Source organism: Podarcis pityusensis, assembly GCF_964106645.2.
Source record: "Podarcis pityusensis genome assembly, chromosome: 8".
Taxonomy (NCBI): Eukaryota; Metazoa; Chordata; class Lepidosauria; order Squamata; family Lacertidae; genus Podarcis; species Podarcis pityusensis.
This window is the reverse complement of record NC_138033.1, coordinates 21,365,737-21,392,184: the sequence shown is the minus strand read 5'-3', so window position 1 is coordinate 21,392,184 and position 26,448 is coordinate 21,365,737. Positions and strand designations below refer to the sequence as shown.

At 43.4% G+C, this 26,448-nt stretch overlaps 1 protein-coding gene and 1 long non-coding RNA gene across 9 annotated transcripts in view; one reads left to right on the top strand and one right to left on the bottom strand.

Annotated features, from left to right (window-relative positions):
* The first annotated feature begins 319 nt into the window (after nt 1–319).
* On the top strand, nt 320–4,976 carry LOC308482400. 2 transcript variants are annotated; one of them, XR_013989252.1, is made up of 3 exons: nt 320–436; nt 1,010–1,109; nt 4,706–4,976. It is a non-coding gene; the product is annotated as an uncharacterized lncRNA (long non-coding RNA). The 2 variants fall into 2 exon arrangements; XR_013989253.1 differs by lacking the exon at nt 4,706–4,976 and adding an exon at nt 3,171–4,562.
* Nucleotides 4,977–6,947: 1,971 nt separating this feature from the next.
* Nucleotides 6,948–26,448, bottom strand: part of PUM1 (pumilio RNA binding family member 1) — a 49,221-nt gene continuing 29,720 nt past the window's right edge. For 5 of the 7 annotated variants that reach the window (XM_081015397.1, XM_081015401.1, XM_081015402.1 and 2 more), the window contains exons 10-22: nt 23,745–23,896; nt 21,090–21,228; nt 20,775–20,918; nt 18,281–18,571; nt 17,455–17,691; nt 15,350–15,614; nt 14,696–14,825; nt 14,451–14,585; nt 13,587–13,724; nt 12,705–12,830; nt 11,053–11,174; nt 10,021–10,213; nt 6,948–8,736 (exon numbers count right to left, since the gene is read on the bottom strand). In XM_081015397.1, coding sequence (XP_080871523.1) covers nt 8,605–8,736; nt 10,021–10,213; nt 11,053–11,174; nt 12,705–12,830; nt 13,587–13,724; nt 14,451–14,585; nt 14,696–14,825; nt 15,350–15,614; nt 17,455–17,691; nt 18,281–18,571; nt 20,775–20,918; nt 21,090–21,228; nt 23,745–23,896 — 2,204 coding nt within the window. In that variant the 3' untranslated portion in view covers nt 6,948–8,604. The remainder of the gene's footprint in view (nt 8,737–10,020; nt 10,214–11,052; nt 11,175–12,704; nt 12,831–13,586; nt 13,725–14,450; nt 14,586–14,695; nt 14,826–15,349; nt 15,615–17,454; nt 17,692–18,280; nt 18,572–20,774; nt 20,919–21,089; nt 21,229–23,744; nt 23,897–26,448) is intronic. The other 2 variants (XM_081015400.1, XM_081015403.1) reach the window with 1 other exon arrangement.

The following is a 26,448-nucleotide window of genomic DNA, read 5'->3' as shown; positions in this document are numbered from 1 at the left end:
AGTGTGGTGGATGAGTTTGAAGGAGTAGGGCATCAGTAGTTGACATTGGTCATTGTTGCATGAGGAGATGTGTTGTCATAGGAGATGGAGGGCTGTTGGGTTGCCCTTTGTTATGATGCAACGTGTATGATGAGCAGGAACCACAGGGCTTGCCAGAGTAGTTCTTGAGCTACTGAAGGTGGGCCTGGGTGGTCTTGCTGTTACACCTGGCTTGCTTGTGTTTATGAACTGTGGCAACTATTGCTTCAGGTGAGGTTGCTGAGACTTATTTGTGACGTCATGTGGCACTTGGTCTGGTGGAGCTCTTCTTACCATACTAGCTTGCCTGTATCATGGGCCAAGAGTCAGCTTCACCTGTTGAACAGCAGCCTGAAGGGGGAGAAGGCAGAGTGACTCCACCTGCAGCTGATAAGCCTTCCAGGACTCAGAGGAGAAGGTGAGAACCAGCTGGCTTCAGCCTTCCTAAGCAGAGCTTCCAGCAGCAGTCAGGTGCTGGAAACAATGCTTGTAGTTCCTGGCTCTACTTTGTTGCTTCCTGCTTGACCCCATGATCATCGGATTCCCTGACCCCTGGACCATCTGACCACCTGGATTGCTGTTCACCTGCCCCAAGGACTGGTCCTGTCTTTGAGTGCTGACTCTGCCTCCAGGCAAGTAGACCTCAGAGACTCTTCCAGTTGGGTGGCCTCCGACTCCACTGAGCTCTGCACGTTGTTGCTCAGTAACGGGACTGTGGCACCTAGGCTTTGAGCTAAACAGAGGAGGCCCTTCTCAGTGGATGCTGCTTGCTCTGTGGGGAAGCAAGATTGGGCCTTCTCCATAGTGGCACCCCAGCTGTGGTGTTCCTTCACCCTGATGGCATGGAAAGGTAACTCTTTGAGGAGCTTCTGCCACCACCTCACCCGGCCTAATGGTAGATTTAGTCAGCCTGTTCTGGATGAGAGAAATGTGCCTTTGCTGTAGTATCTGAGCCTACTTTACTGAACTTAAGTGTGGTATTATTCTCCAGAGTTCTCAGAGCGTCCTCAGCCCCCTCTTAGCCAGAGGACAGAGCCTAGAACACCTCTTGGTCTCTGCTGTTGGATCAAAGAGCCTTAGCCTGCTATAAGGTAAGACTGAGGACTACATGCATCTTCCCACACCTTCCTGAAACACATTAATCCTTCTCACACTCTTCCCTGGAGATGTGTTTCTGCTTCTTTTCTCCCACCTTCTCTGTGGCGTATGAAGCAGAAGCAACCCTTCCTGTGCATCTACGCTGCTAACCCAGGGGTGGGTAGCATTTTCTCAGCCGGAGGGCCATGTTCCCTACTGGGCAACCTTCAGAGGCGAGGGCCAGAGGCAAAAGTAAGCAAAGCAAGGAATGTGGGTTTCATCTTTCTATGCACCTCTGTGTCATGCCGTTTATCCAGACAAGCAAGTAGACATTCTCATGCTCAAGGGCACATTCCTGCCAGGCACAAACAATCTAGAAAAGTGCAAAGCAGGACTGTTGTGGGGTGTGGCCTGTAGAGAGTTCGGGGAGCAAGATAGAAAGGCCTGAGCTTCCCTCTCCCTAGTTTAGGCCACTTTCCAACACCTGGGACAAAGTCCACACAGCTGTTGGAGGGGGGGAGCGAAACTCTTTCAGTATCTCCTCCAACTTCATCACAGTCTGGTTGTTTGTTTGTTTGTTTGTTTGTTTCTATTATTACCTGTGCTGGTTGGGTTCTAAACCCCACCTTATTTTGATAGGTAACAATATGGATTGTCATGCAAACCACTTTGCAAAGTACGTATGGCAAAGAGTGGTGCACTGAAATTAGAATTAAATAGATAGCAACTGGCACACCATTCCTTGAGATGTATTGGGCCAGGCTGCAATGCATCAGCAAGAACTAGAAGAGAATACCGCTGCTTTCACTTCCAGTACACAGCCATCTTGAGCCTCATTTGGATACTCAGTTTCACCACCACAATTAGGATTGTGTGATGTAGAGCAAAGATGACGGTGATTTTATTAATCTCCTTCCAAGCTATTTCCAGGCAATTTACGTAATAACGGAAATACGTTTAAAACAAGACCAAAGACCAACCAAAGTGGACACTTGTGGCAAAGGCCCATTTATCCAGCTGGGAAAATCTGTAGGAACAAAAAATGTCTTCAGGTGTTTCCAGCAGGGGTGAAACTGGGCTTTATTTTACCCCGGTCAAAGGCACAGTTTGACACACCCCACAGATGCATTTGCTTACACACATGTGTGCACACAGACTGGAAGCCTCAATGGTGCCACTCTGAAGGCTTCACCTGGGGCAGAAAACCCAGCTAGCCCCCACCCACACCCCATAGCTGCCGTTTCCGGAAAGTGCAGGTGGTGGATGCCTCACTAAATGCCCTGCTCTGAGTTAGACGCACTAGCTAGCCTCTTCATTGCACCCCTGTGCCCAGTCTACCATTTATTTATTTTTTGAGGGTGGATATCCACACTTAGGAGCCTGCTGTACTCATGCAAGTTCCTTGTGCCATTTAGCACCCTGTATGGTTGCCATGTGTGGCAGGGGAGAGTGGTCCATTGGGGCCCAGAGTGCATGGACGTCAGGCAGCCCCCAACCCTGCCTGCCTGCCTTCTTACTTACATCCAGTTTGGGGCATGGAGCTGATTGTCAGCTTCCTCCTCCTCCTCCTATGTTTCCCTTGGAGAACTCAGCTGAGAGGAGGATGGGGGCACAACTTCAATTACTGTATTTTTCGCTCCATAAGACGCACTTTTCCCCTCCTAAAACGTAAGGGGAAATATGTGTGTGCATCTTATGGAGCGAATGCAGGGGGGAGGCAGGCAGGAAAAGCCCCCAAAAGCCGCACACAAGCTCCACGCGGCTCTTGCGGGCTTTTCCCCAGGAGGGAGAAGGGACTGACATGGCCAGTCAGTCCCTTCTCCCTCCTCGTAGAAAAGCCCGCAGGAGCCGTGCGCTCCTTAAAGGGTGTGCGGCTCTTGTGGGCTTTTGCGGGAGGTGGGGGAATTGCCATATCTGCGCGCAGTCTCTCCCGGCCGGAGACGTTGTGCATGGCTAAAGAGGAAGCCAAGACAGCCAGCGGGATGGATCCTTCTGGCTGTCTTGGCTTCTTTGCTCTTTGGGGCTGGGGAGCGAAAATACTATTTTTTTTCTTGATTTCCCCCTCTAAAAACTAGGTGCGCCTTATGGTCCGGTGCGCCTTATGGAGCGAAAAATACAGTAGTTGCTCTGCCTCCCACCACTGCTGGTTGGAGGAGAGCCTGCAAGGGCAATCCAGCACTCCTCCTTTGCAATCGCTGGCGTAACACTTCAACTGGGCGTGTGTCACTTCAACACCCGATACCTGTATTTCCTCGCTTGTCTCTTCCCTCCCACCTTCTGCATTGTGCCTGTCAGACGGTGAGCCTGCAGTCAAAGGACCACCTTATCTTTTCATCGCAGCATAGCCCCTAGAACAGATTGCCATTTCCTGCTGCTGACAAATTGGACTCTGGTCTTTGCAAGCTCATGCCACAAAACGTATTGAAGGGTTATAGAGCATCTGCTTTGAATGCACAAGCTCCTAGGCTCAGTTCTTGGCATCTCATCCTTTCCCAAAACCCAGGAAAGCCACTCAGGGCTCATCCAGACTTCCTTTTGCACCACGCTTTCCAGGGAAGGTCCATGCTTTAAAGCTCTGTGCCCGAGCATTTCTTTTTTCCTCAGAAAACCCACATCTTACTGCTGAATCAGAGAAAATATCAGTCAGCAGAGAACCTGGTTGACATTTGCTCCAATTCAGCGGTTCAAGCGACTGTGTTCCTTTACAATTCTTTCTTGCCTTTGCGGCAAGCATGAGAAGCATGAGCTAGGTAACACAGCACCCCCATGTGGTCTAAGCCATACGCTGATACAGAGGGGGATAATATGAGAATATAGCTGATAATTTAAGACTATGATAATGTAAGGATATACACAAAACTATTTTTTATCATTTTTACTTTTTAAAAAATGGTGTTCTCTTTTCCAACAATAAAAATGGTGATTATTCTCAAGAGAAGTTTAGTATCAGGACAGCAGAAGCAAACTGTTTTACTCCCGAGATCTTGATTTGTGTGTATTACAGTGCATATGCTTAGGGTATTTCTTTCTTTTAAAAAACCAGGATTAGCAAACTTCCATCTTTTGTTCTGGTGTACTGGGAATGAAGGAGCAGTTTTAAAGCATGAAACGGGGGGGGGGGGGGCAGAGAGAAAAGTGAAATGTTTAGTGTGTTTCACAAATGAAGAAACAAACATCACTATCTAACGCTCCCCCACCAGCAGCTTTGGGGCTTCTTTTGGATGTGAAGCTATTAGATGTTTTGTTTTTAACTTAACTGTTGGTGTGCTTTATGCTCACTTAAATTCTGGTGCCTGTTAAACGGCTAATTGCTTATTTTTTTCAGTGTTACGTTGTTGTGATATTATGCTTCTTAATGTATTCTTATTGTACTTCTGTACTTAGACTGGGTTTTTCAAGGGCTGCTTTGAGCAGAGACAGCTACATCTGGGGGCAATGCAATATATAAATAAACTGGTTAGAAAGACCATTAAGTCCATGGTCCAAAATTATTACTGATAATATAGGGAAATAGCTGTGTTGAAGAAGGCAAAAGTACTCCAGGTCCATGAATGAATGAAATGCTTTCATTGGTTTAAGACTGATCTTAGTGATGCTTTCTTTTTTAAAGGGAATTTGTCATTGGTGGTCTTATCACTCTGGATCTCATTGCCAGCTGGGCTCTGGAAGACTTGTCATTCAGAAGTGTGTGTGTGTGTGTGTGTGTGTGTGTGTGTGTGTGTACACACACAAACAAAAACCCACAGAGGAAGAGATGCACTTTTTAATGAAATGAGTGAACTGAAAACTATTTTGTACTTTGGGCTGGAGGGGTGTATTATTGCCTAGTATCCACTGTGCTAGTACTACTCCAGAAAAGCAGATCAGGTTCTGCTGAATATACAATAATGCCAAGCTTTTGCACGATACTGAAGGGTGTTGCTGAATTTGTTTTAATAATAATAATAATAATAATAAATTTTATTTATATCCCGCCCTCCCCAGCCGAAGCCGGGCTCAGGGCGGCTAACAACAATCAAATAATCAAACAATCAATCCAACATTCTAAAAACATTTCATTATAAAAATTAATTAAAATCAAATTGATGGCAACCGTTAAGCAAAATTCTGTGCAGGTTGCCAGAGGAGGGAGTCAGGCTGCACCCTGCCCAAAGGCCTGGTGGAACAACTCTGTCTTGCAGGCCCTGCGGAAAGATGTCAGTCTCTTGTGGCAGAGCGTTCCACCAGATCGGAGCTGCAGCCGAGAAAGTTTTCAAGTCTTTGTTAGCTTTGACAAGTTGCAGCAAGAGGAAAACTTTCCAAACTTGATGAAAAATTCGTGAACCATTCATTCAGTAGTACTGTGGTAAATCAATTGGTTGTCAATTTATTTTGGGACCCAATTCAAGGTGCTCATATTAGTGTTTAAAGCCCAGAATTATTCAGGCTCCTTCCCTAGACACCCTCAGGTGTTCAAGCCCCCTCTGCTGATCTTTTCCCCCCACCACCCTCAGCTGCTCAGGGCTGGGGGGGTCCAGGGTTGCCGGATTAGGAGCATTTCAGGGTCCAAACCTGAGACCTCCTAGGGATGGCTTCTTATTTCTATGATTGCAAATTGCTTTTAGCTGTTTCCAACGTTTTTACTTGTGGTATCCCCACCCACCTTAGATTGAATTAGCAGTGTGCTCAAATTGCTGCTCTGGGCTCTTCACATTTTGCAAAGCTACTTCAAAAATGATGATGAGCCACAAAGAAAGCAATCTTAACGTTGCCCGCTTTCAAGAACTAGTCAGGAGCTATGCTTCTCTTGGTAGCAAGATTAAATTCTCCCATGTTGGAGAGCTCTGGGTGGGAAGATGCTTCTTGCCCGAGAAGACAAGATTGGTTTCCACACCAGTTTTCTGATAAGTGGGTGCAAACTCCAAATGAGAGCTGGTTCCTTCTTTACCCAGAGTAGACCTCACTGCAAACTAACAGGCTGTGCACAATGGAGAACATCAGGCACCATCACAACACCAGGACAACCTCACATTCCACATTCTTTTCCTTTTTTGCTCTAGGCTTAGGGCCTATAAGCTACACAGAAGCAAGAGAGCTCAGAAACAGCAAGCCACCTTGCTCTTCTCCAGAAGGCACAGCCAAGAAAGTAGAATATTTCTCCCCTTCAGGAAGGACTTAAATAGTCCCTGCCTTCTTCCTGAAGAGCAGTTAACCCTTTGCCTTCTGCTCCACTACCCCCCTGACCGAAAAACCACAACTCTGCCTGGTCATAATGTGACTTCATCGTGTAATTCAGGCATAGGCAAACTCGGCCCTCTAGCTGTTTTGGGACTACAACTCCCATCATCCCTAGCTAACAGGACCAGTGGTCAGGGATGATGGGAATTTTAGTCCCAAAACAGCTGGAGGGATGAGTTTGGGGATGCCTGATGTAATGAATGCTATTGGTATGTATTTCTCTCTCTCCATTTGTCTTGTATCATTTCTCCGACTCTATGCTGTAAGCCAGAGCTTTCCAAACTGAGTGCTGCGACACGTTAGTGTGTCACGTGAAGGCTCCTCCCCGGGCTGGCAAGGGGTTAGTTTAACCTCCGGTTTGCTAGTAAAACTGAATTACCATGTCATGAAATGGTGCATGTCTAAAAGGTGTGTCACCAACATGAAAAGTTTGGAAAGCTCTGCTGTAAGCCCTTGAGTATTTTGATAAAGGCAGTATGTAACCGCAATTAATAAATATTCCATTACAGAAACTACTCAGATCTTAACAGTTCCCTCAAATGACAGTTTTCAAGTCAGAAAGAAAGACAGACAAACAGTAAGAATATTTTTGACCTGGTGCACTATATTGAAAATATTCAAATGAAACACAAACCCAGATTCCAAAGTTCTGTATTTTTCAAAATAAAGATCACACATTGTTTAGAGACAATCTACACAAGAGTTACAAAAAATAGTTGCCCAGGCATAAGCATACACAGGTTTGTTAATTATACACATATGGTTACAAGTGTGCTTGCAAAAAGGTTCATTGGAAATATACACAAGGCTCTGTAAATGTACACCGTGTAGTGTTACAATTCTATATTCAAACAAGGAAAATTGACAGTATGTTACATTCACTTACAAGTAGACAAAATGCAAAATACAGTTTATCTTCTGTACAAAAAGGCAAAGTGATTCACACTTTACAAGGTGAAAGGGGAACTCTGATTGTAAAGGAATACTAGAGGGGGGGGGTTGTACTTTTCTGCACTTTTTTACTGCCACAAAATAAGTAAAACATTACTTTTTCTTTTTAAAGAGTCAAATAAACACTATTTTTGAACTGAATCATTTGTGTAGAACATTTAGAAAGGATTGCTACTCTCTTGACTAGGTGACAAATAAAAAACCAAGCATTTCTTTTAAACATTAACCAGGCTGTATAAAGAGAACATTTCCTTCAAAAGAAAAAAAATTTACTTCTGGTTGAAATTACAATTTACAATATACAACACTATATGCTACGACCATAAAAGGGGTGAATATACACTGAAATGCACAGGGTTTGCTAATTTATTTTCTTACCAAAAATGGGTTTATGTTGATTCAAACTTCTCCACATTTACATTACAGAGGTTTACAAATGTACAATTGTACAATCATAAGTATGTTCCACTACTAGGGTACATTATAGATACAGATTAGACATCAAAACAAGAAAATACTACAAATTTTTATATATGCAAAGTCTACACCAAGTATACACTATATATTTATAGAAGCAAGACCAAAGTTGAGTTGGATTTTTTTTTCTCTACATGCTAAATAATAATAAAAAAATTGCCTCCGTGTTAACAGAAGAAACAGGAGTAGGCAGTAACTACACACCCATTGTCTACGTTTAAAAACTTCCTTGGTGTGTGTTCTCTCCCGATATTTACTGCTAAGCTTAATTCTTTAGCACGTTAATACTAAGAAAAAGGAATTTTAAAAGTCTCTGAAACTTAAAAACTTATCTTAATCGAAGCTTTAGCAAATTGATTTTTTTTTTAATTTATAAACTGTTAAATGCAGATTTGTGCAATTTAACTAAAACTTTATATTTCTCTTTTGAGTTTTGACTAAAAGAGAACAGAACAGGCATTTTCCAAAAAAAAAGCTCTGTCTTTAAGGTAGAGGAGTTAAAAATGGGCATTTCATTTAAATTCAGATTAGCCACCCTGAAAGTTTCCATATTTGAAATAGTTACATCAGTGAACAAAAAAAATGTGGCTTTCCATGTACATCTGTTGCCTATGTACAAGAATTCTATACACCACTGAAACAGCAGGGCAATTAAGTATTTAAAAAAATAATTAGTACATGTTATGCAGAATAAAATTAAAGAAATTTACAAAGGGTCTTTTTGCCTTTTTTCTTTTCTTTTTCTTGTAGTTCTCACATCTATGTTGAGCAACCATGAATATTTTCAAAGCATATATTGGAATATGAGCGGTTGCTGGCTGTAAATTCCAGGTGGTCACTGGCTCTCTTCTGTAGCTCATTGTTTCAGATGATACCATTTGGTGGTCCACAAATGGGCCCGAGGTCAACCCCGTTTTTCATGTAGTACTTCTCCAGCTTTGCCAAGATGTGTTTTCCATAGGTGTATTTGCGGAGAGTGGCAATGTGGGGCCGGATCTAGAGGGTAACAAGAGGGTTACAGGAGTTTAGGAACAACCCATGCAAATGATGCTCATGAATCCTGAGTAATATGCAGAGGACCACTCCTGTAACCAAAGCTACAGGTCATGATGAACCCTACACATTATTCTGAAACGGAGAAATGTTTGCAAAGCGAATTCCTACAGGGTGGATTGCAGACTGAATCGGGGCACAATGCCTCTGAAGAAAAACAAGAGGAAATTTGTTGGGGATCCTTTGTTTCTATTGTGCATTCTAAATAAATCTGCAACAAAACCCTTGTTTTCTTCTGCACCAAATGTGTACTATGGCTACTACATTTCCTGAACCTAGTTCATTCTCAAGTGCTATGTAAATGTTTCAAGTGCTCATTAAAGTCAATTAATATGCCTGGGGTTGCATAAACACACTTGTGACACTTTAAAGACCAACTGATTTATTGCCGCGTAAGCTTTCAAGGTCTAGAACCCATTTCATCAGATCCACAAAAGGCTTCTGTAGCAATAAACCAGTGCTGCAAGGTGACTTCTGTGTGTGTTCACTGTAAGAGACTATCCCTCTGGAATTAAAAACAACAACAACAAATCTTGTGACATGTTAGACAGCAGCAAATGTATTATGGGCCAGAGTTCATTTCATCAGATGCAAGTGTAATAAAAAAACGCACTTGTACTACTGTAGTTATTTATTGCTAATTTCCCCACTAGTTACTGCTACTGACAACCTACTAAGTGTGATTTAGAGGAAAAAATAACTGAGGAAAAACTAGTTTGCCAATGTTCATCACTCAGAATAAGACCATCTTTCCATGCACCTGTATGAGCTGTCTCCTCCAGAGCTGCCCTGTGTTGCTCTAAGTACCTGTAGAGGCTTTGCCCTTGTGGCTCTTCCAGACAATATTATTTGCATTAACACACAAGCAACACCCGGCCCCTTGAGAGTTGCAGCGCTTTTGAATTAAATAGCTTTTCTCCCACCCTCCTTGTGACAATGCACAAGCAGAATGAGGCAAAATAAGCAAATGTGTGGAAATTTGCTTGCCTTGTATTAATTTATGTAGAGTTCAGGACTCGAGTCACCTTGTTAAAGGTGTATGTAAAATCTACAAAGAAAGACAGAATGCTAGCAGGAGAGAGAGCAGGGAGAACTTTTACTTCCCTGGGACAAGAGAGTGGAGTCCTCCAGGCCTCTTGGCTGGTCTCTCTAGGACTCTTTCTTCACCTCCCCTGCTCTCTCCCGGCTTTGCTCAGTTCACTACAACTGGCCAGGCCAGCCGCTTACCTTGTGCATGACAATCTTCCTCTGGGCCGGCTCTGCCACATCAATCATTTTCTGTACCACATAGTTGGCGTACTGATCTTTCATCATGGTGTATAAGGCACTGTGAGGGCCATCGTTCATACTACACACCTCGTCAATCAGCATGGCACGCTCAGTGCGGGAGGCGTGCGTAACACACTTCTCCACAACGTTGCTGCAGCAAGGCAAAAGGGCCACAGGTTATCCGCAATACCCAAGCATAGCACCCCCAAAAAACAACCACATGCTTCCCAAATCAGAGAGGAGTTTTATACTGGATCAACAGTATATATTTTAACATTTGAATGGTGACACTAGCATCCCCACTGCTGTATGAGAATGCAGAATGGGTAAATAATAGAAATGGCCAAGGCTGACATTAGTCTTTAGGATGCCTGAAGCTGGATGCAGACGTCGTTTCTCGTCTCCCTATCGCTCATCAAAATGCATCTGCCGATAGCATTTGCTAATGTCGGCTCACTGACATTAGAGGCAGGGGTAGCGAAGACTTGATGCATCCACAAAAGGGCTGGAAACAAGAGGTGTATATACATCCTAGAGCAACTGCTTTATGCCACAGCACATGTGCACACCAGGCACCTTCAACCAAGAAAGCAGGGAAGGAATCACCATGCACAAATCTGTTCTCATAGCTCCAAGCCATTTTGGTGATACCATCTGAACTAAGCCAGTAAGAACTTCAACCAAGACCACACATAAGCTTTATATTCAAGAGGTTCTTTTTATTTTATCACACACACACTCTCTCTCTCCAATGAAAGCTTGCACCATGGCTAACAATGGCCACTATTTAGCAGCTATGGTAAACAACTGGAAATTAAGTCTCCTATTCTGCTCACATCACACTAAGAAATCCTGTTCTAGTTTCTGTCGTAATTCTTGTTTTTGTAATGGTACACTAAGCTGGATTCTCCCCACACCCTCTGGTGTAATCTAGAGTTGTGTGTGTTTGCGCGTGTTTAGAAAAAACACACCACAAGGAACACACATTACCTGGCAAACTTATGCTGACTCAGGACCAGCACGTTGCCTCTAATTTCGGCCACGATCTTGCTTTTATCTTCAGGTCGCCCATGTTCAAGTACATGTTGGATGACATAGTTCCCATACTGATCCTGTTGGGCAGACAAGCAGGAAGCACATCAGCTCTAATAGAACCTCGTGTATCAGAAATCCTTAGAACTTGCATTGTTTTTTTCTTTCTTTCTCTGTGACATTTGCACTCTGCCTTCCCACCATAAGAAGCCACCTTCAAGGTGGCTTACAAACACAGCAAATGACAATAAAACCTCATAAAACTTTTTTTTTAAATAAAGGAATAAAACTTCAACACACAAGAAAGAATCAGGAATAACAGAGTGCTCTGTAAAACTCACCAAAGGCCCAGGTAAATAATACCGTCTTAATTTGGTGCCTAAAAGATAGAAGAGGAGGTGCCGCAAATATTTCTGGAGAGGGCAGCCTACAAATGGGGCACCATCAACTAACAGGCTCTGTCCCATGCCACCTCCCACTGCCTAACCCCCCTAGGCAGAGGCAAATGGAGTACAGCCTCTTTCAGAAGATGAGCTTCAGGAACAGAAAGGTTTACATGCAAGAACGGTGCGTTGGATAACCTTGTCCCAACCTGTTTTTAGAGCTTAAAACCAGTACTCTAAATTGAAACTGGGATTAGACTGGGAGCCAGTGAAGACCTTTAAACACTGGTAAGATGGTATGAATACAGTGGAACACAGTTAACAACCTGGTGCTGCGTTCTGGAACAACAAAAGTTCTTAACACTCTTCAAAAACACCTAAGGGCATAGCCAAATCCAGTATTAATAACCCACAATGAAAATGAAACTACTGATGTATATGGGAACTTGTTTACATTCAGCCTCTCCTTCTCAGAGCTCATGGTGGCATACATAAGGTCCCCAAGTTGATATTTCATACAATTACAAATTAAATATAAACATTACCTTATATTTTACCCTAAGCATAACTTTTGGCAATCTGGCCCCAAACCACACAATGTACACATATTTTGCATCATGCCAAAGACTGCTAGTGGCCTTGTTCACATGTGATTGTAAGCCCAATCGTAGTTTAATTATGAACTCTCCACCCTAAGTCCAGGTTGTTATTATATTCAGGGCTATGATTGCTACCATTCTGTAGGAGCACATAAATGACAGGGCAGAAACAAACTGCAGAATGTGGTATAGGGTACAACATTCAGCTTCCAGAATTCAAAGCTTTTATTTGAGTTTCTAGTCCTTAGGAGCTGTGAAGATATGCTTGTGAAGCAAGTGAGCAATGTAGGCTGGATTCGGCATGTTGTAAGCTGCATTTTTATATTTTATGAAATAGAGGGTTATAAATGTTCAAATAAAAGAAAGAAGCTGACCGAGGTGGCCAAGTAAGAGCATAGGCAAGTCATTCTGGTAGTGTTTTAAAATAACTTTGGTAACAGAGCTGCCAGCCCCAAACGCTCTCAGAGGGCTTGTCTAGCTTTATTTACAGAATGGAAGATTCCACCACAATCCCAGCACTGTGGTGGGATAAAACGGGCCCTGGAAATCTCTAGAGTCTATTCAAGCCTTAAAAGGCACAAGAGCCCCTATGGTTTGCAGGCAACCTTCTTTTACCCCCAAGCACTACCTGCACAAGCTGCTCTGTGTGTTGGTGAAGCTCTTCCAGGATGGGGAGAGTCTGCTCAGGTAGACAGTGCTCAAGGATCCTCTGAATGACACGGCAGCCATATGGATGGGTAGACAAGGCGAACACCTGAGTCCAACAGACACGAGTGAGGACAGGGGAAAACTCATTATACTCAGAACAGCCTAAAGTTCAACAAACTGAAATATTCCGCAGGACATAAAAGGTATAGTATGTGATGATTATTCAGCTAGAGTGAGGCTCTGAAAGCTGTGAAACAAAGCCTGCTCCACTTCAGAACCTTTATTATAAACAGGCAGGTGCAGCTGCGAGTTTAAGATTGTCAAAAACCTTTTCATTGCCCTGATGTATATGTATCACCATTTAAAAGTTCGTTCAATTCTGGAAAAGAGAAGTAGCTCTTAGATAGGAGAAGCCAAGGGTCTCCTGGGTCACAAATGGGTTCATGAGAAAAAGATAATGCTGCTATACACCTGCTATAGCCTTTGCTCCACCAGCTTTCCTGAAAGGAGCTCCTTTGCTGTTCTTCATTGCTGGAACTCCCTTACAATATACCCATTGCTACCTTTTAAACGCTGATCAAAATCTACCCTCTCCTATATAACTTTGGCTTCAGACCTTCAATTTCAGCAGGGAATTAGGAGCAAGCTTAATAACATTGAAGTGGAATACTCTCTTAACGCCTGTTCCCCGGGGAAAATTCAGAGTGGGGTTTTGGGGTGTAGTGTTCTCAGGTCAGGGGCCTATCTTTTTGGCTCACATTGCTCTGTCAAACAAGGAGCACACTATAGATTCTCACCACTATAACCACAGCATCTTACAGAACCCCCCCCCCCCCAATACACAGCCCCTCAACACACTTACCTGCCCCTTAAACGCATCAATGATAAACTGCAGGGACTGGGGCTGCACACATTCAATGCACTTCTGCACAACGTGGTTACCATTCTGGTCTTTCACACACTTCAACACGTGTCCATCCAGTTCCCGGACCATCTCGTTCTATGGAAGGAGGAGCAAAGAGAGAGAGAGAGAGAGAAAGCACCACCAGAATCACAACTGGCAAGCAACACTGGGGCAGTAAGAAGCTGCCTCGAACAGGCTCAAATCAATTCTCCATCTAAACCAGTATCATCCACTGGCAGCAGTTCTCTAGAGTGTTAGGGAGAAAGAGCCCTTTCTTATCATCTGCAAATTGATCCTTTTATTCAACCTGAGGCCTTCTGCATGCAGTGAAATGTGCTCTACCACTCAGCTATGGCTCCATCCAAAGGAAGGAACATTTCCATCTATTCTTGCAGTTAGCAAGGAGAGGATTTCCATAGCACGCTGTTAATCTGTGGGGCAGAGAGCAAGTTGGATCTCTTCAACTGCTGTTCCTTCTGACTGAGAGCTAGCCACTGATCAGCACTTCTCTGATCCGAGAGAGAGGATCCAAAAGGAGGAGAACATACTTTTAAAAGTTCCTTAAGAAATGCTTTCTTCAGTAAGTTTCTGACAGAACTGATCTGAAAACTCACTCACAGTATTCCTCTCAACCCTGAATCCCTAGCCCTGATCTCTGCAGGTTTATTACTATTTGCACACTGAAAACAGGTCACAGAACAGATGCACCATAAAAACTAAAAGAAAAAACAACACACACACACATATAACAAAGGACAACAAGGTAACTCAGTTGAACAACAACATTCAACATCAAGTAGTAAAGTTAAAATGGAAACTTACAATTACCTGCTGGTCTGGAGGGATAAACTCAAGAGCCTTCTGGATAACTCTGCAGCCGTACATCTGCAAAGCCAAGGAGAGGACATGGCCACGGATACGTTCTGCCAAGGCAAGTTTTTGTTCCAGGCTGCCAAACTAGAGGGAATGATAGCATACAGATTAGAATCAAAATAAGATTGTCCTCTTATTTTAAGATGGAAGCAGTTCAACTACTAGAAATAGTTAGCATCGTGGATATGACTCACCTCAAAGAACTTTTGGATCACATAGTTTCCAAATACATCAACCATCAGCTGATAAGCTGCCTGTAAGATTTCATTAAATACAAGCTGCCGTTCCGCTGGGGTGGCACGTTCCAGTTTAAGCTGGATAAATCTGCAGAGGTTGCAATTAAAAAGAATGGGTTTATGGTTTTATCTGAGCTGAAATTTTGACAAAAGTCATTCAGCTGCCTCACATGCTTAATTGAGGATCAGCTGCAAACTGGAGAAGAACCACAGAGATATTCTGGTCTAACCCCCTGCCCTCTGTATAAAAACTCCATGCCTATTTTAACTCAGATGAGTTAAATTAGAGTATGCCACTAGCAGAGAGCTGAAGAAAACAAGCCCAACACATCCCGGTGCCTTCCACAAGAGGCATTAAGACACATCCCTAGATTCCCTGCAGATGAAGGGTCCTGGCTGCAAGGAGGTTTCTAAGCACCTTCAGTTGAACATGCTAGGAAGCCCCCTTTAGACCTTCTCCTTCAACATGGGAAGGCTGCAGTGGAGTGAGCATGCCAGAGGACACTACAGGTAAGGTTGATGTTCATATGCCCACTTGTCCCTACATACCTGTGAGTGTTTGTGCAAAAGGGCAACCCTGTGATTTGTTCTCAATTAGCTTCCCCATCTCACCTGGATCCATGCTGATCCTGGGAGAACTCCATGATGTGCCCGGCAATCTCCCTCAGCTGTAGGTTCGGGTACCGGTTATTACGGAAGTCCTCAAGCAGCCTGCTGCGACCAGAGGGCATGACATCCGACATCCCATAACGCACACGTGAAGGGAAGAGTGTGCTGCTGGGGCTGAAGAGGCTGGAGGCACTGCTTGCGCTGCGATATTTGGCTTCAGCTCCAGGGGCAGCAGAGATGTAACGGCCACTTCCGTTTGGAAGCCCTCCTGCAAGGGGACCGTGATTTTAGTTTTAAAATCCTTGTCGAAATACTACAGTAAACAGGGAGCTGACTGGAAAGAATTAGGGCTGTGAATACAATGTATGTATTTTTTTTTTAACCCAGACTGCAACCAGGGCAGAGCATGGTTTCTCCTCTAATAAGAAGAAATCTAAACACTGCAACCCAAAAGTTGCATGGCTGACTGTTTCATTCAGACTTTTGCATTCCCTTCCTCTTTGGCACCTATGGAGAAGGGATCAAGTGCTTCCGCTTTTAAACTAACCATACTCCCTCCTGACACTACAACTCAGGGAACTGTCTTTTGTTTATACTATGGTTAGTGTGAAAAAGCCAAAATCAAGCTGCGTTATAGATCCCTGTTTGTTCTTATTAACCATAGTTTAACCATAGTTCCTGAGTTTAGACATTACCGGGAACTGTAGTTAGCCTAAAAGAAAAGGCTTATTCTCGTCTGTGAAAGAGAAGGTGAAAGTGCCTGAGTGACAGGGGTTGCTGTGTCTCATTCTTGATACCACCTTACATCTTGAAGAATGGGGTTAAGATGCACCTATTACCTCTTGCCCAGTGTCTGTCACATTTTTGCTTTAAAAAAATGCAAGGGTGGAAAGCTTAATGAAGCCTATTACAATGGGACACTATTCCTTAGTGTTAGCTGCACTGACATGTGGCGCAGCATGTTATTTCAGCCTGCAGCATGATTTATTAGAAACACATGCATAAGGCAATATAGTGCAATCAATTTGTGAGTGGAAAGGCTAGGAAAGACCCTTGCCTGAAATTTTAGAGCCACTGCCAGTCAGTGTAGACAACACTGAGCTAGATGGACCAATGGTCTGACTCAGTATAAGGTGCTTTCCTATGCTTCTGTTTAAGGATTAACTTCTATAGAAACCCACCCCACAAATACACAGATGGCACTTCCTCTTTGTCATTCATGTAAGTCCAGATTATTTTCCTTACAGTAGATTAAGTGCAAGACATTTGGAACATACCATGTGTGTGTGTGGTGCTGTTGTAAATAACTCTCCACAACAAGGAGGACATGAAATGATGGCAAAATATTGAGAAACTCATCTAACAAGTACATTTGTTGCCCGGGGGGGGGGGGGAACCAAATGCGCTGCTTCTTAGAGCCTGTTTATTCTATCATGTCATGCAACATGGACAGCAGGTTTAAATTTTAATTCTGGATTTCTTGGAGGATCAGAAAATCTATTAAACCTTTTCAAAAAATTGAATGTTTTCCATAACTTGTAACAGGGAGATTAGGCTATTAGTGTGAGGTGACACCAACGATTATGAATATATGACATTCAATTTCTTTCAGAATATGCAGAGAGCAAGCCAAATAGGCAACCACAATGGTTAAGCAGTACTTTACCCAAACAATGGGCCACAATTGAAAGCATAGGTTTTCTGCCCACAAACACAGCCCCTTCACTATGAGCCATGATTAAACCAGGAAGCCTCTAACCAATCAGTTTCCCTGTTTCATCTGACCTTGGAAATCATGATTACCAGGCTCTTGGAATAAGGTCAAATATTAAGCCAACTTCATATTGTGGTTTAATAACCTGCCTTCTTCCAAAGCTGGTAATCATAGTTTCCTGGTTGGAACAAAATGGAAAGCTGGTTAAATCAGAGGCTTTCTAGTTTAACTGCAGCTCAGAGCGAAGGGACATGTGGAAACAAAAAGTTCATCCATAGCTTGTTCTTGGCCTATCTTCTAAGCGGAGATATGATTTTCCCAAACTGTCGCTCAGAAACATGAAGACAGACATCCCTATTTCCACCCCAGAGCAACAGCAGTAATACCCCCTTACCAAGGTTTAAACTGGAAGAAGATCCGTGGGAAGATAAGGGTGGTGGTGGAGTCTGAGAATGGCCAGGTCCTTGATTAGGCAAAGGCATGCCAACAGGCCCCGGAGAAGAGGAAAACCCAAGGCCATTATAAAAACTGTGCCCAATAGGAGTCAGGTTGCTAGATGTCCTCTTGTACAGGTCACTGCTGCCCGTTAGAGAGTCTCGGCGAGAGCCACTGCCTGTATTAGAGTTTGCAACTGCAAAAGGAAGAAATGGGAGGATAAATCTGATTGGGGCATTGAACAATTGGGAAAGGGAGGATATGGATATTAAAAGGAGAGGTACTACGCTTTGGCCTAGGAGAAGTGCAAACAGAAGAAATATGGAGATATTTGAACATGACATTTAAGAACTCCGTAAAGTTAACAGAATGCCCAGGATGAATAGCTTTCTCCTGATCCACATTTTACACTGCACATTTAGTGGAGAGCTGTACGAAACAGTGGGAATAAGATGGAGGAGGGCTGGCTCCAAATCCCCATTTGGCAATAAAACTTACTGGAGGGCCCTGAGCTAGTTATTGCAGGACAGCTGTTTAGAGAAAACGAGGAGGACCATATGGACTAGCACCCCTAAGCTCTTTTGGAGAAAGGGCAGAGAAAGAAAACATTCCTTGGTACATACGTAAGGCATGTGGCAACTGAAACCATCAGACATGATCTACAGGCAGTAGATTTCTGCTACTGGGTATATCAAGGGCACAACGGTTCAATTTCTTCAGAACTGATTTGCTTGTTCTCGCCCATCACACACAGCCCTCCCCTTCAAGACAACCACAACTCCTACCTGCTGTTCCAAAGCCTCCCAGCGCAGACCCCAGTGTAGCACCAAGGGAACTGCTGCTCCCAAAGCCAAGGGAAGTGTTGGCAGGCTGGGCAGAGCCCTGAGAAAAGAGCGAGCTGCTCTGGGAATTGCTTGTTAGGGAGTTGTTGCCATAGAAGGAGCTGGATGCCAGGTTGCTGGTGGGCTGCTGCTGTGGCTGCGGCTGTTGAGTCCCTAGAGGGCGAAATGGTCCATTGGTCGTTCCTCCTAGACCGCCAGCAGCACCATTTGCTGAAGCAGCAGCAGCTGCAACTGCTACCAAAAAGAAGGAAAAAAGTTTTTTAAAACAAACAAACAAACAAACAAAATGCAATTTGGGAAACCTGCTTATAGTGCGCTCCCATTTTACATTTCCATTATCTGTGCCATCATCACCTGTCGTTTACTCCACAAAACAGGTCAGCAACCATTTCCACCTAGCACCTAGGTCAGCAATTCCCAGGTGTGCCGCAAAGCATAAACGTAACAAATTATAAAGGTTCCCGTAAACCTGAAGTTAGAAAAGGCTGACTGCAACATCTCTGCATGGATTTACTGCTCTGACCTCTCTCTTTTCAATCAGCCTCCACAGAGGAAAGCAGTTGTGTTGTCTCTCTTAAATCAAGGGTTGCCTCCTTTTCTTCGTTATCAGTTCTGAGCTCGCCCCATCCCAGGCTGGAGGCAGCACTGCTGGGCTGCTCTGAGCATAAACAGCTCTTATAAGAAGCAGATCGCTGAAGGCATAAGTGAAGTGTGCCTTTAATTTCAATTTGAGGTAAAACGTTAAAAAAACCCGAGATACAGGAATTTTTCTTTTAATTTTGGAATTTTATTTTTGTTACCTTGGCTTATGGCAGCCTTCACCATCTTGTTGCCCTCCACACATGTTTTGAACTACAAACTCCCATGACCCCCAACCATTGGTCATGCTGGCTAGGGCTGATAAGAGTTGTGGTCAAACATCTGGAAGGCACCACAATCGCCACCCCTGTCTTAGTTGTTACCAACAATGCATGGGCCAGGCTTGGTGCGGAAGTCCTGCCAGAAGCCCACTGACTATGAATGGTAGACCTTGAGTCCTGCCAGGAGTCCTAGTCTACTGCCATAGACCATTAACATGCATTCACTTCTCGCCAGGAGTCCTGATGTACTATTTTCTCTGTTTTCCTTCAAGTTTACTTCAGAAAGGAAAAAATGGCTCAGGCGCATGCATTTCTGAACTCTGCTGCAAATTCTGATGCTAAGAATTCATCAAGGTTGCCTGCTATTCCCCTGGCAAACCACTTCATCTGTCTAATGGTCCTGCTGCTTCTCTGGCAGTTTTCCTAATGCATATGAAGAAAACTATTATTAGCTTCTCTCATGTTAGCAATTGGCTAATGCATCTTGGCTTGATTTATGGTCAAGGTATGTTGTTTGCCAGTTTGTGCTCTTTTCACCTCTGGTGGTCTTACTAAAGCAGGTGCCCCTCTCCAGATGTTTTGGACTACAATCCTCTTTGATCCCATTGGAAATGAGCCATGTTTCCAAAACATCTGCAGAGCACCAGGTTGGTGAAGGCTGCCTTACAGGAAACATTTGTGCCTATTACCGTCTCTGGCTTTTCAATCACGCCAACATTTTCAGGTACTTGCTTTGTGTTTTGCCATTTCCAATTTGTAGCAGTATACATTTTAAGTAAGCCTTTATTGTATTGGTCTTAAATAAGCTCTGGATGTAATGAAAGGATTTAAAACCTCCCAACTGTCTTTTTTTCAGCTTTCCATAAAATTATTGCCCTCGTTCTGAGACATCCCTTCTTCTAAAATTAAATGTAATTGTATTAGACTGTGTATACAACTGACTGCTCACACTGATGCAGCTTCTTATGGCGCTCCTCACAAAGTGGTTCAGCTGCTTTTACACTAGGATCCTGGGCAGCACTTAAGGTTAAGTCAAGGCCTCGCCTTTTACTTCCTCTCTTATGTAAATTCATTTACATGTCTAGAAATATTGCCCATACTCTTGACTTCACATTTGTGAGGGTAGTCAAAATCATAGCTGAAACATCTTCTGCTCTGGCTGGGCCCCAGGATGGGGCCAAATGGTGTGGGAAGAAGAGAAACAGCTCAGTCGGTAAAGCATGAGCCTCTTAATCTCAAGCTCGTAGGTTCGAGCCCCACATTGGGCAAAAGATTCCTGCATTGCAGGGGGTTGGACTAGATGTCCCTTGCAGTCTCTTCCAACTCTATAATTTTACACTATTTTATTTTAGCCAGGTTTTTTGAACCACAAAGCTTTAGCTTGTGACTTTTTAGTTTAGTGTGTGCTGTGCCTTCCTAGACATGTAAAATGACACCACCTTCAATGTTCAATATAATTTGAATTCTATAGGAGGGCCATTGCTTCACTGGATTTCTAATACACTGACTATATCAATCACAAACATATGGAAGTACAAGAAATCACTGCTATCCCAAACTATTATAGGGAGACTTACCTGCTTGTGCTGCTGAGGAACTGATGATGACAGGAGCAGGGGCCACTAGTCGTACCGGAGCTCCTAGGCCATTCCTAGCCCCTGTATTCACCACAAGAGTACCTGTTTGGTCATAGTAAGCTGCAGGAGCCAGCACTGGATAACCTACAAAAACAGGTCAGTTGATCATATTAGAGACTTTACATAACACTCCCCTCTACTGTCTATTAAACACAATGCCCCCAATGTGCCCACTGTCCACCGCCCCGTAAAAAATTCTAGGCTCCTTTTAAAGCTTAGGAAGATCTGCTGCTACAAGGAACCAAAAGCTCCTACCTGGCATTCCTGCTGCCAGCCCCTGCCCAAAAGCAAGAGCCGAGTTCACTGCTGCTGCAGCCACTAATGAGTCAGTTTGCTGGCCCTGTTGGTTTTGATTTGGTGTCAAAGGGCGCTGGCTGGCTCCTCCACGGAGAACCTAAGGCACAGAAAGCAAATCGAGTTATGCAATCCTTATAGTTGGTTAGCTACAGTGGTCTGGGAATATGACTGCCAGTGGCTACTGCAAATTTGATTATGGCAAGCAACAGGAAAAGCCTCTAGTATACACCAAAGGTTTCATACATTCTGGTGGCTTTTCAATGGCAGCACAGAGAAACAAGAGGGTGCCGCTTTCAAAATACTTCGTCTACATTCTGTGCTGCCATGCTACATCAGCGTCATAGGTTGGAGGGGACTGCAAACACACACATTCTAATCATTCCCGGTAAAAAAAAGTGGAAAAAAAGAGCAGGAAGTGAAAAAGCAGCCTCATTGGTTACTAGGAAAAAACAAACACTGGCTACCAAGCGCTGCTGAAATGTGTGGACTTTTGACTAATCGAGAATTAACAGACTGAAATCCGCAATTCTCCAAACTTCTAGAAGCAGATCTAATTTAAAATACAGCCTGAACTTCCTTTGGCAATAAATAGCAATAAACTTAAGGTATTTTACTTCAGTTTTACCGAGGGAGGTCTTGCAATGGCTATAGAATTTATTACCTTTTCCATGCTATAAAAATATATTCCTAAATATGCACTCTTGTCTTGGATATATCAAAAGGGGACGGATGCATTTTCAATGGGCAAAGGAAGAAACTGGCAATTTTTAACATTGTTGCTGCTTTCTGTTTAAGAAGGTCCAGCTCAGCACACCTGAGTACAAAACAAGATTCTCATTACCGAACAGCGTTCTCAGTGAGGGCAAGAGTGTCATCACTGCCAGACCTTTGAGGACAACTGGGGTGGCCAAAGAAAGATGCTCTTCTCCATTACTATACACAAATACACATAAACACGTTCTACCTGCCAGCTTTCAGTAACCTATTCCATTGATGCTACACTAGCACAACAGGCACCAACCAACCCCAAATGTCTGAGACAACCCTACCAGGTCCATGGTCTCTAATACTGGGACCATTGTTAAACCCTGATTAATGAGCAACTTTCAGAATTTTTGTTTATTATTACTTTCACATTACATATTTCTCTCCAAGGAGCTCAAGATAGTGGTATAATTAATTCTCTCTCCTCCTCTCTCACATGCTTTTATCTTCTTAACAATCCTGTAAGGTAGGCTACACTGAGAGACTACAACTGGCTGACAGTCACCAAAAGTGAGCTTCAAGGCTGAGTTGCAATGTGAATGGTGTCTCCACAGACCTAGTGCAACACTGTTAACAGCTACAACACACTGGCTCTGCAGTACTCTCTTGTAGCAAGTTCAGAAAAAATGGATTCTGATTTGCTAAATTGATCTTGAGACGTTTTTGCTACAATGTAACCATAATCTACATTTTGCAATTTTAAACCCACTTCTTGCCGTACTCAAGTCTTAAGGGTTTACGAACTGTCAGCACACACCCTCTGCTGCCACCTCCACCTCAAAGATTTCATCTCTTCCCTGGAGGAAGCGTTCACAGCTTTTTCAAGTCTGTGCTCAGATGAACAGCCTTTAAATCCCCTCCAAGGTAAACTAGGCATGAAAGGGCAACGGCATATATTCATTTGCGCTTCTGCCCTGTTCACATAAAAAGCTAGCTGTAGGAGTCAATTTCTTTTTCTTTTTCTACATGAAATACAGCATGCAGGTTTGGGAAGTGAAACCATATCTTAGCTCCTCGTCCTTTCCACACTGTGATGCACTGCTTCAAGCACTTTTTGGCCAGCTCAACTTCAGTACAGGAAGTGAGACAGATTGCAGAGGAAAAATGCCTGAAGCAGTGCAGCTCAGCAAGGTATGGAGAGGGGACATAATTTAAATTCCCCTCATTTGCATGCTCCCCTTGATGTCAAAAAAGATGAACTCCTCATCCTCTATAGTTTGTGTGTGAATGGAGCAGCCACGTTAATGAAATAAACACACTGCATTGTGATATCTAGGTGCCTCAGAAGGCCCCTTTGCTCCTTTTCCAATTTGCTCATTGATTCTTTGGAGCCTGGAAATCAGAACTCCACATGAGTCGCTAAAGATGATCAACTCAGCAGCCAACAACTGTGCCTCTCAAAACACCACAAAGTCACCCAATACTTCTGTAGCATCTAATATGGGTTTAAGACAGGAATGGGGAACCTGTGGCCCTCCAGGTATTATTGGGACTCCAACTTCATCTCTACCCCAACAAGCATGGCCAGTGGTTAGGGATGATGGCAGCCATGGTCCAACAGTGTCTGGATGGCCACAGGTTCCCCGTTGCTGGTTTAACAGAACACATCACAGAGAATCTACCTCCTTCTTGACTGGCACCAAGTTATGCAGATGAACTAGGACATATGTAAAGGGAGCAGGGGCAGCTTAAGTACTTTAATCCTTAGGCAACAATTCCGCTTCCTCTTTTCAGCCCTTCCTGCAGCAAGAAAGGCTCGTGTGTGTTTTTTTAAAAAGAGCTGTTCCTGAAAAAAGGCTGCAGATTCAGGCCAATTAATGGCTGGTGCAAAAGCGCACTGGTGCTCACCTGTTGCTGTCCTTGCTGCGTCTGCTGAGCGGTCTGCTGATTTGAGGAATTTGTTGCAGCTGCGGCAGCAGCAGCTTGCTGTTGGAAGAGACTGGCAGGATATACTCCCCAGGGAGCCACTCCGTAGTACTGATGAGGGACAACTGCAGGACCTAAAATATCAACAGAGGACTGACTTTATCTCCTGCTGGTGCTTTTGCGTAATTCATTAACAGAACAAGAGCCGTGAAGGGCCAGTGGTTTTGCTTACTCCTCCATGGTGGGAGGAGGAGGTGGTGGAATAACAAAGCTATCGCCTCCATTTCCAATGGTCTGCCACTTTCGGCAGAAAGAGCACTGCGAGTCTTTAAGAACATCATCCACCTGCTCAGATAAAGTATTTCACCTAAGATGCTTGTGCTTCCCATTCATCCAATTGAAAAGTTCTAATTTGGACCTAGCAAAGCTCTTCTAGATCATAAAGCTTTTCGGATCACTGTATGTTGACTCAGAAGTAATGTATATACTTTTCCTACTAAGCCTTTAAACCTTCTAACAGACAGGATTGTCTTATTGGTGCAAATATTTACAATGCCTTGCTGGCATTACCCCTATTTGAGATGCATGAATAAAAGGTGGAGAGTGAATATATATGAATCTGTGTGTCGTTCTCATACAGAAATAAAAAAATGCAGCTTTTTTAGCCATTCACACCCTTTTCTGTTGCTGACATTTGACCAGCTCACCATCGTACAAGTCCCATTTGTCTCTCATCCTTTTCATGGTCAAGCACATTTTGTCAATTTATGCCATTTTTCTACAGTTTGTTCAGCCAGCAAGTGGGCACTTTTCAGCAGCAGCCTTCTTCAGTCTTTGAAAACCTGAAGCACCCCATGCTGTACTTGTATTGTTATTTCTTCTCTCAACCATTTCACTGGAAAGGTCTTTGCTTACAACCACCCTCCAATGCTGCTGTTTAGCCTGGCTTGGTTCCCAATTCAGCCTTTGAAAAGGTGCTGGATGGCGGAGCTTTGTATCATTCTGTGGCTATTGCTTGTCCAAACTGCTGCCTGGTGACATTTCAGTATCTACTTATTTATAAACACGCTACATTGCAGGTACTGGAAAAGTGACAAGTCCCTGCTGTTTTCTTTAAGTTTATCATAGAACGCCACAAATTTCCAGATGTTCCCCAAATCTTTCAGGGCAACAAGAGACAAAAAAAAAAATCTTTTAAAGTAAAGTTTGGTTTTGATTTACCGTATTTTTCGCTCTATAAGACACACCAGACCACAAGTTTTGGGAGGAGGAAAACAAGAAAAAAAATATTCTGACTCTCAGAAGCCAGAACAGCAAGAGGGATCACTGCTCAGTGAAAGCAGCAATCCCTCTTGCTGTTCTGGCTTCTGTGATAGCTGCGCAGCCTGCATGCGCTCCATAAGACGCACACACATTTCCCCTTACTTTTTAGGAGGGAAAAAGTGAGTCTTATAGAGCAAAAAATACGGTATTTATTTAGTTTAAAAAAAACCATAACAACCTCATGTTCATTTAATTAGAATAGCCTGGGAAATGAAATCTAAACACAGTACTAAGGGATGGTGTAAAGTGTATGGATGTCCTTAATGTGTCTTTTTTGAAAACATCTAAAGTAATAGCTGTGGAAAGGAATCATTTCCTTACTTGTTGTTTTTAGGATTATTCCCCCCCCCCAATGGCAACAGTGAGGAGGAGGATTGTAAGGTTGCCAGCAAAAGGCCAACCCCCATGCCATGGTCCTGCCAAAAGCTAGCCCCTGCCCCCGCCCCTCAGGAGATCAATTATAGCTCTTCTAAATGGGATTTTTGCTGGGACTGTAGCATTGGGGAGAAAGGGTTAACCCCCCCCCCACCCATGTAGCTGTTATTTTAGACATTTGAAATAAAATACACATTAAATGCATTCACACATTTAATGTTATGCCTAGTTTGACTCAATGTGTTAGAAGTGAAGTCTACACTTATAATGACTTAAAACTATAAAGAATGACCATCTGTCAAACACAGCGCTCAGTATTAAACAAATTGAGCTAAAGGTCTTTTCCTTTGTTAACAAGAAATCACAGGGAAAGAAAATATACATTTACAGAGTGTCAACATGCATATAGATATAGAGGTGATCTGGCTGATAAACAATAGCTTCTGACAAAATAACTCACCAAGGACTCCTGCATAAGCTTAGCAGCCAAGGAATAAAAGGAGACGTTCTCTTGTGGATCAGGAATTGGTTAAGTTGCAGGAAGCAAACAGAATGAATAAATGGACAGTTCTCTGAATGGAGAGATGTCAAAAGTGAGTCCTCAAGGGACTGATATTGGTACCTGTCCTTTTTAACTTGTTCATAAACAATCTAGAGTTAAGAGTGAGGAATGAGGCGGCCAAGTTTGCTGATGATACTTTGTTCAGGGTTGTTAAAACAAAAAGAGATTGCAAAGAGCTCCCGAAGGACCTCTCCAAACTGAGTGGGCAGTAAAATGACAAAAGCAAAGCAATGTGAACAAGTGTAAAGTAATGCATTCGGGCCCCAAGTTTTTTCCCATTTCATGGGGTCTGAACTGGCAGTGACTGATCAGGAGTGAAACCTTGGGGTCACAGTAGATAGCTCGATGGAGATGCCAACCTGGTGTGCCTTGAAAAAGGCAAATTCCATGATAGGAAATTCAAGAAAGGAACTGAAAATAAAAATG